Here is a 12,921-nt window from a genome sequence, read left to right on the forward strand (position 1 = left end):
TACATTAAAACAAGTTCAATATTGTTAACTTGAACATTTGGCATCATTGGTGGGGAGCAACGATGGGAAAACAGTATTTAGATCGATTAAAGAAGGAAAGAATACAATTAAGAAGAGGATTCACACGCTGTTACAATAAACTGGAAGAACATTATAGAGCGAAGTTTCAAGATGTCAATGGAAAATTATTGTATAAAGCAGACAGGCTATTTGTTATTGACGCTCACGCTAGTGACCTAATGAAACTGACGAACAAGTTCCTTAATCTGAGTTTGAAGAGGTTGAGAGTTACAGAGAGAAGTGGATAATAATAAAATGTGAATATGGCACTCTTATCTCGGAAGTACAGTAGTGCCTGGCCAAGGTTCAGACAATGGATCAGTTGTTAATTAAAACTTCTCTTGTTATAAACAGCTGTACCATTTCCCTAAGTAAAATCCTTAGTAAATTTAATAGTAGTTTGAAAACTATATCGGCTTTTGGGCTCAATTCAAAAAGATACACGTGGACGAGTCTACTGAACAGTCTACAGTTTAAAATTCTCAAGCGCATGAACTGGTTGATAGCTTTCCTCCGTCCGACCGTAACTATCCTAACGTGATCGAACAATTTACACATAGGGTTGGTAGGACAGAGCTGTTGATTGAATTGTACGTGAGAGAATTGCTAAGGTTAGTTTTGTCTCAATCTACTGGCAAGACCTGGCAAGACTCTACAATATTTATATGACCAATTAAAATTTCAGTTACGTTCTTTAAAAACGTCAGGAGTCAGCACAAGTGATACGTATGATACGTATGACAGACAGATTTGCCAGAGCGCACCTGAAGAGAATGGCATCGCCAACAATTTTCTCGCCTAAGCTTAGTTGTTAGATCTTAGTAGATCTTTTAGCATTTTTGAAGCTCGAGGTAGAAGCAGGTTATCACTAGCTCATAGTACATTTTCTCAGAATTCTAGTAAGACCAATCTTTCAGGTAATAATAAAAAAGATACAGTAGGCTTGAAAAATTGTGCAAGTCGAAATGAAAAGGTTGTACAAAGCTTTAGTAAGCCTATATACTATACATATATTTATGGAGTGATTCTACTACTGCTTTAACTTGGATCAAACAAGAATATCAATACGGAGTGTTTGTAAATTATCGAGTCAGAGAAATTAAGAAACTTACGAAGAAGGAAGATTGGAATCATGTTCCTGGAGAGCGCAATCCTGCGGACTTAACTAGTCGAGGCTGTACTCCAAAACAGCTGAATAAAAACGATGGGAGGGGCCATCATGGTTAAGAAACCCCTAATAAAAATGGCTTCTTTTAGAAACAAAACTTGATAAAGAATAAATAGACAGTGAACGGAAAAAGTCATCATTATATGCAGTAGGACTTAGCAGCGACATCAAGTTTGGTGAATATTTTAGGTCTACGCTAGTCAGATTATTCGAGATCACCCAAATTTTTGCATGAATTATGAGGTTCAAATATAATTGTCTAAACAAGTGAAATCAGATGAAGACCTCAGTTTTGAGTTTGGAAGAATTGATAAATTCACAATGTTACATTGTGAAGCTGATTCAAGATGAATCATTCAATGGTCTACAAAGCAATGAGAACTTTGCAAGTGTTTCATGATGATGAAAGGATGATAAACTTAAAACAAAAATGAGTAAAAGAAAGGATTTGGAAGCTTTCCGAATGCCAGTAGTTCTACCATCTAAACATAAAATTGTGGAAAGGCTGATTTTGTCACCACATGTTAAAAATGGACACATTGGCGTGCAGTCTTTTGAGCATTATTCAAGAGAACTTTTGGATATCGAAAGGAAGACAGACTATTAAAAGTGTCCTTAACGGTTTTGTTGTATTTAAACGCTTCACAAGTTATTTACTTTGTATTTACCGTAGGATTACCTTGTTATTTGGTGTATTCCTTGATGCATGTTTTCCACTTTTGCCAGAAGAAAGAGTAAACGATGCTGCGTGTTTTGAAGTAACCGGCGTTGACTTTGCAGGGCTTTTGTTTCTGCGTGATGGGAGTAAATAATGGATTTGTACTTTTTCATGCAGTCTACAGGGCGATTCATTTGCTTTACAGCTTTACGCCGTTTTACGCAGGACGAGGTCGACCATCCACAACGTACAGCGATCAAGGCAAAACCTTCAGAGGATTTGATAATGCTATGGAACCACTTAGATTGGACCAAAATCACGAATATCACTCTGATGAACTGCATAGAATGGGTTCAACCCTCCTTCTGCTCCATGGTAGGGTGTTTTTTTTTGGAGCGTATGGTAGGGATTGTAAAGCAGGGTTTGAAGAAGATGCTCGGAAGAGCTGTTATTAGCAGTGAAGAACTGATATCAATTCTGTGTGATGGCGAATCATTATTAAACAACAGGCCAATTGAAAGAAGACAATTTAGATTGCACTGCAACAACACCAGCAATGTTTATCCAAGACATTAGAGATTGCCGAGTTACTGGCTTAGACAGACTGGGACTATTCTTTCTACTTTATTTGAAAGAATACTTAAATATCCAAAGCGAGTTCGAGAAGATCTGACAAAACAATTTTGAGTGGAATATTTAGGCCAACTAAAACTTTCCACTGGAAGAAATTCAAGAAGTCCAAGAAGTAGAAGAAGTAGTTCTGATCGGCTCAGAAACCACGAAAAGACAAAATTGGCCACTTGAGAGTAATCGAAAGTATCTTTCTTAACTAAGAGTCGTGCGACCGAAAACTGCAAGCGGAATACTCGATGGACCGATTCGGCTTATCTATCCACTTAAGGTTCCTGGTGATACAACCGAACTGAACAAATAAAAATGGTGAAGAAATTATCACCGGACTTTCAACCAATTGTGTTGAAATATTACGTGAAGCAAAGTTATAAATAAAGACTATTTAAACTGGGGAGAGTAAGTTATTTATTATGTAGATACTACTTTTGTTATGAACAAATTAAAAGCATATAGTGATAAATATGGAGTAGAAGTTGTTACTCTTTCGGGGACTTTAGATATATATTAACTTCATTATGGAGAAACATTACATCTGTTCAGCTTTGGTTCAGTAGTCACGTGTGGCTAATTTCTATATCAGGAAGACTTCCTCCACATACCCAGAGGTCACTTCCCACACTGACCCCACTCGACCTCCTTATCTGAGACTTTCGTTATTATCGGTTCCAAGGTGAAAGTCCCTCGTGTGGCTATATTTGAAACATTTATGATACACATTTAGATTGCTTTGTATCGGCCTTCAAAAACAAATTGTACAATTTCACAAAACCCAACATTTAAAAATAAAACAAGGAACGAAAGGATTGAGTGTTAGAAGTACGCAAATAATTGAAATAAGAGTTTAGTTAATTAGTTGAGTAGTGGGGACAGTCTAGTACCAGTTTGTATCATATAGACTTGAAAGTAAGTAATACGCCACTAATTGAAATAAGAGTTTAGTTAAACGGTTGAGTAATGTGGTCAATCACGTACCAGTTTGTATCAGATAGACTTGAATGTAAGTAATACACCAATTATTAAAATAAGAGTTTAGTTAGTTGATTGAGTAGTGTAGACAGTCTAGTACCAGTTTGTATCAGATAGACTTGATTGTAAGTAATACGCCATATAATTGAAATACAGTAAGAGTTTACTTAATTGGTTGAGTGATGTGGACAGTCTCCTACAGCTGGCTCTAAGGCACCGTCAGGTACACCTGTAGGTACGGCCCTGGGAGGCAAGTCGGTCTATGATTCATACCAATTGTCAATGTACAGCGTAACTACCGCTCCAAGGCACCGTCAGGTACACCTATAGGTACGGCCCTGGGAGGCAAGTCGGTCTATGATTCATACCAATTGTCAATGTACAGCGTAACTACCGCTCTAAGGCACCGTCAGGTACACCTATAGGTACGGCCCTGGGAGGCGAGTCGGTCTATGATTCATACCTAGTGTCAATGTACAGCGTAACCGCCGCTCTAAGGCACCGTCAGGTACACCTGTAGGTACGGCCCTGGGAGGCGAGTCGGCCTATGATTCATACCTAGTGTCAATGTACAGCGTAACCACCGCTCTAAGATACCTTCAGGTACACCTGTAGGTACGGCCCTGGGAGGCGAGTCGGCCTATGATTCATACCTAGTGTCAATGTACAGCGTAACCACCGCTCTAAGATACCTTCAGGTACACCTGTAGGTACGGCCCTGGGAGGCGAGTCGGCCTATGATTCATACCAATTGTCAATTTACAGCGTAACCACCGCTCCAAGGCACCGTCAGGTACACCTATAGGTACGGCCCTGGGAGGCGAGTCGGCCTATGATTCATACCAATTGTCAATGTACAGCGGAACCGCCGCTCTAAGATACCGTCAGGTACACCTGTAGGTACGGCCCTGGGAGGCGAGTCGGCCTATGATTCATACCTAGTGTCAATGTACAGCGGAACCGCCGCTCTAAGATACCGTCAGGTACACCTGTAGGTACGGCCCTGGGAGGCGAGTCGGCCTATGATTCATACCTAGTGTCAATGTACAGCGTAACCACCGCTCTAAGATACCTTCAGGTACACCTGTAGGTACGGCCCTGGGAGGCGAGTCGGCCTATGATTCATACCTAGTGTCAATGTACAGCGTAACCACCGCTCTAAGATACCTTCAGGTACACCTGTAGGTACGGCCCTGGGAGGCGAGTCGGCCTATGATTCATACCTAGTGTCAATGTACAGCGTAACCACCGCTCTAAGATACCGTCAGGTACACCTGTAGGTACGGCCCTGGGAGGCGAGTCGGCCTATGATTCATACCTAGTGTCAATGTACAGCGGAACCGCCGCTCTAAGATACCGTCAGGTACACCTGTAGGTACGGCCCTGGGAGGCGAGTCGGCCTATGATTCATACCTAGTGTCAATGTACAGCGGAACCGCCGCTCTAAGATACCGTCAGGTACACCTGTAATCTGGGAGGCGTCGATACCTAGTGTCAATTTACAGCTACATGCAGTACGTCTCAATGTACAGCGGCGCCGCAGTCACGAATCTTGATTATTCCACACAATGCCATTGCAGTAATCTGTTATTCTCGTATTTACTCACTCTCGCCCACACGTCTCTCTCTGAGGCTTCGTTGTGTTCTGTATTTTGTGAATTGTTACTATAAATTTGCCGGCTGTCCGGTTCAGTATTTAAATTAATACTTTTATTGTAAATATTTAATTAAAATTAATTGTAAACACAAATACTAATTAAAATGCTATTGGTAAGGAAACCAAACAAGGGTTTTATTTACCGAGATCATTAGGCCTATAAGTAACATTGTCAACAAAAACAATACATTTTAAAAGTTTTTCATTTGCATTTTCTAGTTTATAATTTTATTTAAAAAACGTTTCAAATAAAAATTATAATGTTAAATAAAAATTGTTAGAGACCCTTTTGATTTGTTTAATAAAATATGTTTTATTTTATCTAGAGAGTTTATTATTTTCATGTAAAGACTACACATAAAATTACTTGCATTTCACCTAGCGGTTGTTTTAAAGTGTAACAAAATACAAAAAAGTTTTTTTTTTAATTGTATGATTAATTTTAAAGGAAATTCTATTGTAATTATCTAATTATAATAAAAAATAATAAGATAAAACCATTTGTACATATGTATATGGTTTCATTTTCCAGACTAAAATGACACACACATGTACATATGTATGGTACCATTTTACTCTGAAAAGGCCGAAGAATTAAACACAGTAATGCGAAGGTTAATAAAATCATATGATTTTTAAAATACCTGTTTCCATACCAAACGTAAACACGTCGAACACCTACTGCGAGCTAGGGAGGGTAGTACAACGCAAGGAGCGCTAGTCATAACACCTACTGCGAGCTAGGGAGGGTAGTACAACGCAAGGAGCGCTAGTCATAACACCTACTGCGAGCTAGGGAGGGTAGTACAACGCAAGGAGCGCTAGTCACAATACCTACTGCGAGCTAGGGAGGGTAGTACAACGCAAGGAGCGCTAGTCATAACACCTACTGCAACACCTACTGCGAGCTAGGGAGGGTAGTACAACGCAAGGAGCGCTAGTCACAACACACCTACTGCGAGCTAGGGAGGGTAGTACAACGCAAGGAGCGCTAGTCACAACACCTACTGCGAGCTAGGGAGGGTAGTACAACGCAAGGAGCGCTAGTCATAACACCTACTGCGAGCTAGGGAGGGTAGTACAACGCAAGGAGCGCTAGTCACAACACCTACTGCGAGCTAGGGAGGGTAGTACAACGCAAGGAGCGCTAGTCACAACACCTACTGCGAGCTAGGGAGGGTAGTACAACGCAAGGAGCGCTAGTCACAACACCTACTGCGAGTTAGCTACTGCGAGTTAGGGAGGGTAGTACAACGCAAGGAGCGCTAGTCACAACACCTACTGCGAGCTAGGGAGGGTAGTACAACGCAAGGAGCGCTAGTCACAACACCTACTGCGAGCTAGGGAGGGTAGTACAACGCAAGGAGCGCTAGTCACAACACCTACTGCGAGCTAGGGAGGGTAGTACAACGCAAGGAGCGCTAGTCACAACACCTACTGCGAGCTAGGGAGGGTAGTACAACTCAAGGAGCGCTAGTCATAACACCTACTGCGAGCTAGGGAGGGTAGTACAACGCAAGGAGCGCTAGTCATAACACCTACTGCGAGCTAGGGAGGGTAGTACAACGCAAGGAGCGCTAGTCACAACACCTACTGCGAGCTAGGGAGGGTAGTACAACGCAAGGAACGCTAGTCATAACACCTACTGCGAGCTAGAGAGGGTAGTACAACGCAAGGAGCGCTAGTCACAATACCTACTGCGAGCTAGGGAGGGTAGTACAACGCAAGGAGCGCTAGTCACAACACCTACTGCGAGCTAGGGAGGGTAGTACAACGCAAGGAGCGCTAGTCATAACACCTACTGCGAGCTAGGGAGGGTAGTACAACGCAAGGAACGCTAGTCATAACACCTACTGCGAGCTAGGGAGGGTAGTACAACGCAAGGAACGCTAGTCATAACACCTACTGCGAGCTAGGGAGGGTAGTACAACGCAAGGAACGCTAGTCATAACACCTACTGCGAGCTAGGGAGGGTAGTACAACGCAAGAGTGCGCTGAAATCAAATATTGGTACCAACTTTTAACTACGACTTTCTACTCTTTTCTTTTTTCTTACATACTCAATGGCCACGTACTCTTCGTCATGTACCTAGTAACGCGCATTAAATTATCGTACTTGTTAAAACAACATATAGGCTACTCTAAGTATAAATATAGCCTACTTACTACTCCCATTTGAGTAGTGGAATATCTAGGCATTGTAATCAACACGGTATTAAACATCTGCATTAAACATTCCTACACTTAAATATATACTTGATAATTATATTAATCAAGCAGACAATGTTTGATTGCATTTCTAAAGGCTCCTGTGGTATTCGTGACAAAAAAATGATTTTAACGCATTGCTTGATAAAACTTGTAGTATAGCCCTCGTTTAACTGGTTAATATTCCATTGGCATCGGATGAACCCACGTAAGAGGATGGTATAGAACATCTGTCAACAGGTAAATTACATTTACTCCTCGCCAACTTCGCAGTTGGCCGATTAATACAATTTAGGCATACACAAGACTGTAACCAATCTATCGCGGTTTATGAGATAGAAAAATAAACAATCTACTTTATCCCCCAAAACGATGCCGCCGCCTCCCAGAGCTTGGTTGACAAAATGTGAGAGAAAGTATTACAATGTTTTTATATGTAATTCGAGCAACCTGGGCCAACGTCAAACCGCAATACCTCGCCTCATAATGAGGGGTTTCCTCCAAGAGAACAGGTTTTGTAAACGCACCTCCGACCGTACAATCTACTATTAAATGTGTGGGTTGGAATTTGCATAATAAATATAATAATGGGATTATACAACACATACACTCCATACTAATCTACGCCAGCCATACAAGATTGCTGAAAAAAACAAATTTCCTGCCACAAAAGTGAAAGAAACATATTCGCTCATGCAACCTGCGTTTTCAAAACATAAAAAGCCTTTCCAATACATTTCCAAATATTAACGTTTGTGATATATAACTAAACGTGTATTTATTACTATCAGTTACCCACGTCTTTGCACGCTAAATCCCACTGAATAACAGGTAGACGTGTCCTTTCAAATGCCTTAATAAAAACTCCTAAGTATGAGTAATAACCACTAAAAGATATTCCTTATCCACTTTAAAATAATAGGACTTAAAAGTTTAAAAAGCATTTTGGGGAGGTTCCTGAAGTTGGAGAGTGAATAATCTTTATGAGTAGCTACCAATAACAACGTACGTAGATTTTATAATTCATATTATTTCAGCGTTCATTGTTAAGAGGTTCTAAAGCTAAATAAAATTGTCACTAGCTCTTTTCTCAGGTTAGCGTGTAATGAAGCAGTTCTAGTTCTAATTAATCATATTTCACATGCCATAGTAAAGTTTGTCTTGTTGCAACGACCAAGAAACTGGTCTGAAAAGTTCTCCTTCTATTATTAAAAGGCGTATATTTAATAATATACTTCCGGTATAAGGTATTTCTGGTCACAAAGTAGACTTTGACTTGTTGTTCCTATCAAGACGGTTGGTCTGAAACGTGATAATTTCCGGTCATTTGAATATATTTCCGGTGTTGTAGTGGCGTTTCAATTGTTGCCCTGATCAAGAAAATATACACATTCATTGGTCTGGAAAAGTCATCTTTGGTCCAGAAAGTGACTACTTCCTGCCATTGTAATTTACTTCCGTTCTAAGGTATTATCGGGGTGTAGTAGTATTCGTGTTGTTATCCCGACAAAAAAAATATAATGCGTTTTCCTGAAAAAGTCGAAAAGTGGCTACTTCCCGCCATTAAAAATATATTTTCTGTATTGTTGTTCCGATTTTAAAAAATATATAAAATACTCTTGTCTGAAAAGTTAATTTTGTTTAAAAGTGACTACTTCCGTTCATTTTATTTCTTTCCGGTCTGAGGTATTTTTTGTGCTGCTGTATAATTTGCATTGTTACCCTGATCATGAAAATATACACTTACATAGGTCTGAAGAGTGTATTTTGGGCCAAAAGCGTCTAATTCTATTCATACTAATCTACTTCTGGTGTTAGGTATTTCCGAAACCATAGTTGCGTTTGCCATGTGGACCCGATCATGAATATATAATATATAATCCATACATTGGTCTGATAAGTCTACTTCTCAAAACACTACTACTTTCGGCCATTGTAATCTACTTCCTGTTAAAGTATTTCGAACGCCGGTAGTCTGTTGAGGACATAATACAATAATGTGTGTCAACTTTTACACTTCTGGTACAACGGGAAGTTGAAAAATAAAATATAGTTCTTCTAGGGATAAACGTATTTCAGCTCGTATGTATAATTGAAATTCATGAACAATCTTTAATTGCCTGTTGAGAGCAAAAGGCACGTATATTTCAGATTTCATTGAAGTATGTAATAAAAACAAAAATATAGTTCTTCTAGGACTGCAACCCTATTTTAACACCTATGAATGTATGAAAATGCTTTAGTTTTTTTACAAGTATTGGGGTCATACGTTTGAAATTGTAATATCTGGGAAATCGGGAAGTTGGAGAATTAGTGATGAGTGAGGGTAATTGGCTACGTTTTATATATAGAGATGTTACTAAAACAAACATTTTTGTTTATTAAATTCCAATGTATTCAATGTGAAAGATAAAATTCTAGTTGTTAAAATTGTGTAATATGATCTTGATTAGATTCAGGTATAAGATGAGCCATTTAATGGGTTATTATCTATTTCGGTTTACCTATTGGATAACTTTTAAAGGATAAAAATACAAATATGATTTGTCACGTGGAAAGTTTTTTTTTTTTTGGATTTTCCTTCAGTTTTCAAAACATAGAATACGTACCAAGGCAACTACCAATTGTTCTAACCATCCAATTCTGGTTAACCAGAAATTAGCATCATGAGTGAAATACCTATTTTACATTATTACCTATTACTGAAATTTTTAACGTTCAGAATTTAAAAAGAGTGTATTGGCTGGGCGTTAGCGAAGTCCATCCATTACTCAGGGGAGCTGGAAACATTTCTCCCCGTCTGTCTTTTTGTCCTCACAATATCTCAAGAACTAATTGACCAACATAGACATGAGACTGCATGAAGCTTTATTCTATAGGCAACATCGAGTTCGATGAAGAAGCATGTCACTTTAAAAGGAAGGGATTTGGCTGGACGTTACTAAAGCCTAAAACTCTGGGTGATATCTTGATGAATTGAGATATAAACTTAAAACTTTTGTGAAATTTTTTACTGGGTGTTCTCATGTACAACTTCTATCTGTCTATCTGTCTGAGCCTAACCACATGAAAATGTTTTTTAGTGTTTTATGTCCTATTCTTGTTCTGTCTGCTTAGATTATAACTATTTACACATTTTATTTTGATTTACATTCAGTAAAACATTTAGTATAAGTGTGAATATTAATTAGAACCTAAATAATTGTCTACAGAGCTCGTATCAAGCTGACGTCTATGAACCGACTCAAGGACAGATCAGGGACGTACCTAAGGCAGGTTATGAAGTGCAACTCTCCCGAAATAAAAAATATGTGCTTAAATTTAAGACACGTCACTTGTTCTACGGATATTTATGAATTTTTAATTGTCAATAATGTCTGCAACTGTAACATATAATGTAACTGAGTGGCAATAAAATTTAACAATATATATACTCGTATAAAATAGAGTTTATGCAGGTAAATACCGTTATCCGCCACGAAATGGAATTCTGTGTGCGACGCTGGAACAGAATGTATGCCTACAAAGATTTATTTCCATGGCAGGAGTAAATTGTTAGTAAATATGCCACCCAACTACAAATGTACATACAGTACAGTTCCTACAGAAAAATGTATAGGCCTATCCATATACATAAATAGGTAATTAAAAAATATCTATGTAGGCAGACAGTCAACGTGTAGGTGCAACTTCCATCAAAATATATCACCGCTGAATTACAGCCTACAAATAATATGAGTGAAATCGGTTGATAGTTACCGTAAACAGTTGTACTGAAGTAATCCACATAGTGTCGGCACTCTCACATCCTACCTCGACCTCGCGCTCGCGCCGACTGACTACAGACTACAGAGACAGAGAGAGATAGCGACAGTCAGAGCTTATAATAGAACTGTGTCTGCGGGCGCGAGCAACGCCGAATGTGCAGGTGAGGGGGGAGGGGGTGACTGTCAGCGAGTCACTATCACAGCTGATAAAGCAGATAACACACCTGTATTACATACAAGTGGCCAACTTGCAGCACACTCGTCTGTCTACGTTGTTCGTTCACAGTACAAATTAACACTTGTATACTGCTTTTTATTGTTATCTTCACTGCACTCCTTCCTTCTCCAACCATGAAATGATCGCTATATTGTTCTTAATTCTAGATATTACGATAAAATTTATAAAATAAAAGGCCAAAAACGTTAATTACTGTGTTGAGCTGTGGGAGTTTTCTCTTTCATTCTTTCTTTTGTCATTTTGCCCCCACAAATATGAGAGCGATGCAATTTTCAAAGCATATCTCTGGTAAGTGGTATTTCCCTTATCAAAACGATATAATCGTTTTTCTAACATATCGATGACAAAGGTCCCGTAAATCTTGTTGTCTCATCGTTAACTAAAAAATGTATAGGTACCACAGCTTTTCTTTTCGTACTTCTTGATAATGGCTCATGGATTATAATATATATAATAGTAATTGTTATAAATATTCAAGGGCGTAGCCAACGAGGGGGTCCAAGTGGTCCGGACGTCCCCCCCCAAATTTTTAATTCGTTAAATTTTATCTTTTAGTAAACGATTATCATTATTTGAATAATTCAGTATTACTGACATGTACTGTACTGCTGAAAGATCGTTCTCAACAAAGAAAGTGTCTAGAAGTTTTTAAGGAACGAAATGGGGCTTTGTTCTTTTGTCCACTACAGGAAAATATCAGTTGCCTGGACCCCACCCCCTCCCCAAATCTTTTCCTGGCTACGTTCTTGTAAATATTGATTATAACATTTAATGTATGTATGTCAAATGCCACTGACCTACACATCATGAAATCAACGAAACTATAGAACTGTCTACATGGAACTTATTACATATATTCTCCATCTTATCTTTTTAGTGCTCACATAGAAACAATCTTAAAAATTTCGCAGCCTGATCATGGAAACCTACACAAAACTGCGATACTTTTAATGGCAGTTGTAATAACATTCAGAATTATTAAAATTACCATTAGGTTAACACATGAGTCTTAAACATACTATCAAGAAATTTATTTCATGTGATATATTTATTAAATATAAAATAATGTGTAACAAAATAATTTTTCTAAAAAAAGTCTGCATAAATACATTTCTTTTTAATACATTCTATTCTTGATTGTTCTATAGGTCTGAATTCCCAGTTTCTAATAATAATAGACTATAACTTATGTAGAATTTCATAAAACTATAAGTGTTGACTAATACATTTAGATTAATTAACTGCTGCAAGCTTGTATTGCAAAGATAATAGCACGTTTAATAAAATCCGAAGAGATTAATACAAATTATCAGAGTTTTATTTAATTGGCTCAATAGCCTTCGGACATAGATTAGCTATTTGCGGTTGTGAAAAACTGCGATAATGACAATTTTTAATCAATTTATTTCATCTTTTACGAATTTAAATGTATTAGTAAACATTTATAGCTTTCATTATATTTTGCAACTAAGATTGTTAATCACCGATTATTAAAAGGACGAACAGGAAACTTTTTCTCTTTTTTTGTATAATTTATAGGTAATTAACGTAATTATACGTAGGTAA

General features: G+C 38.3%; 1 protein-coding gene across 1 annotated transcript in view; it reads right to left on the reverse strand.

Moving 5' to 3' along the window:
- Positions 1-11,250, reverse strand: part of LOC124355258 (chondroadherin-like) — an 82,645-nt gene extending 71,395 nt beyond the window's left edge. The window contains exon 1 of the mRNA XM_046806305.1: positions 11,110-11,250. Coding sequence (XP_046662261.1) covers positions 11,110-11,139 — 30 coding nt within the window. The 5' untranslated portion in view covers positions 11,140-11,250. The remainder of the gene's footprint in view (positions 1-11,109) is intronic.
- Between the last annotated feature and the right edge of the window lie 1,671 nt (positions 11,251-12,921).

The sequence above is a fragment of the Homalodisca vitripennis genome, chromosome 2, assembly GCF_021130785.1.
Source record: "Homalodisca vitripennis isolate AUS2020 chromosome 2, UT_GWSS_2.1, whole genome shotgun sequence".
In the NCBI taxonomy this organism is placed as follows: Eukaryota; Metazoa; Arthropoda; class Insecta; order Hemiptera; family Cicadellidae; genus Homalodisca; species Homalodisca vitripennis.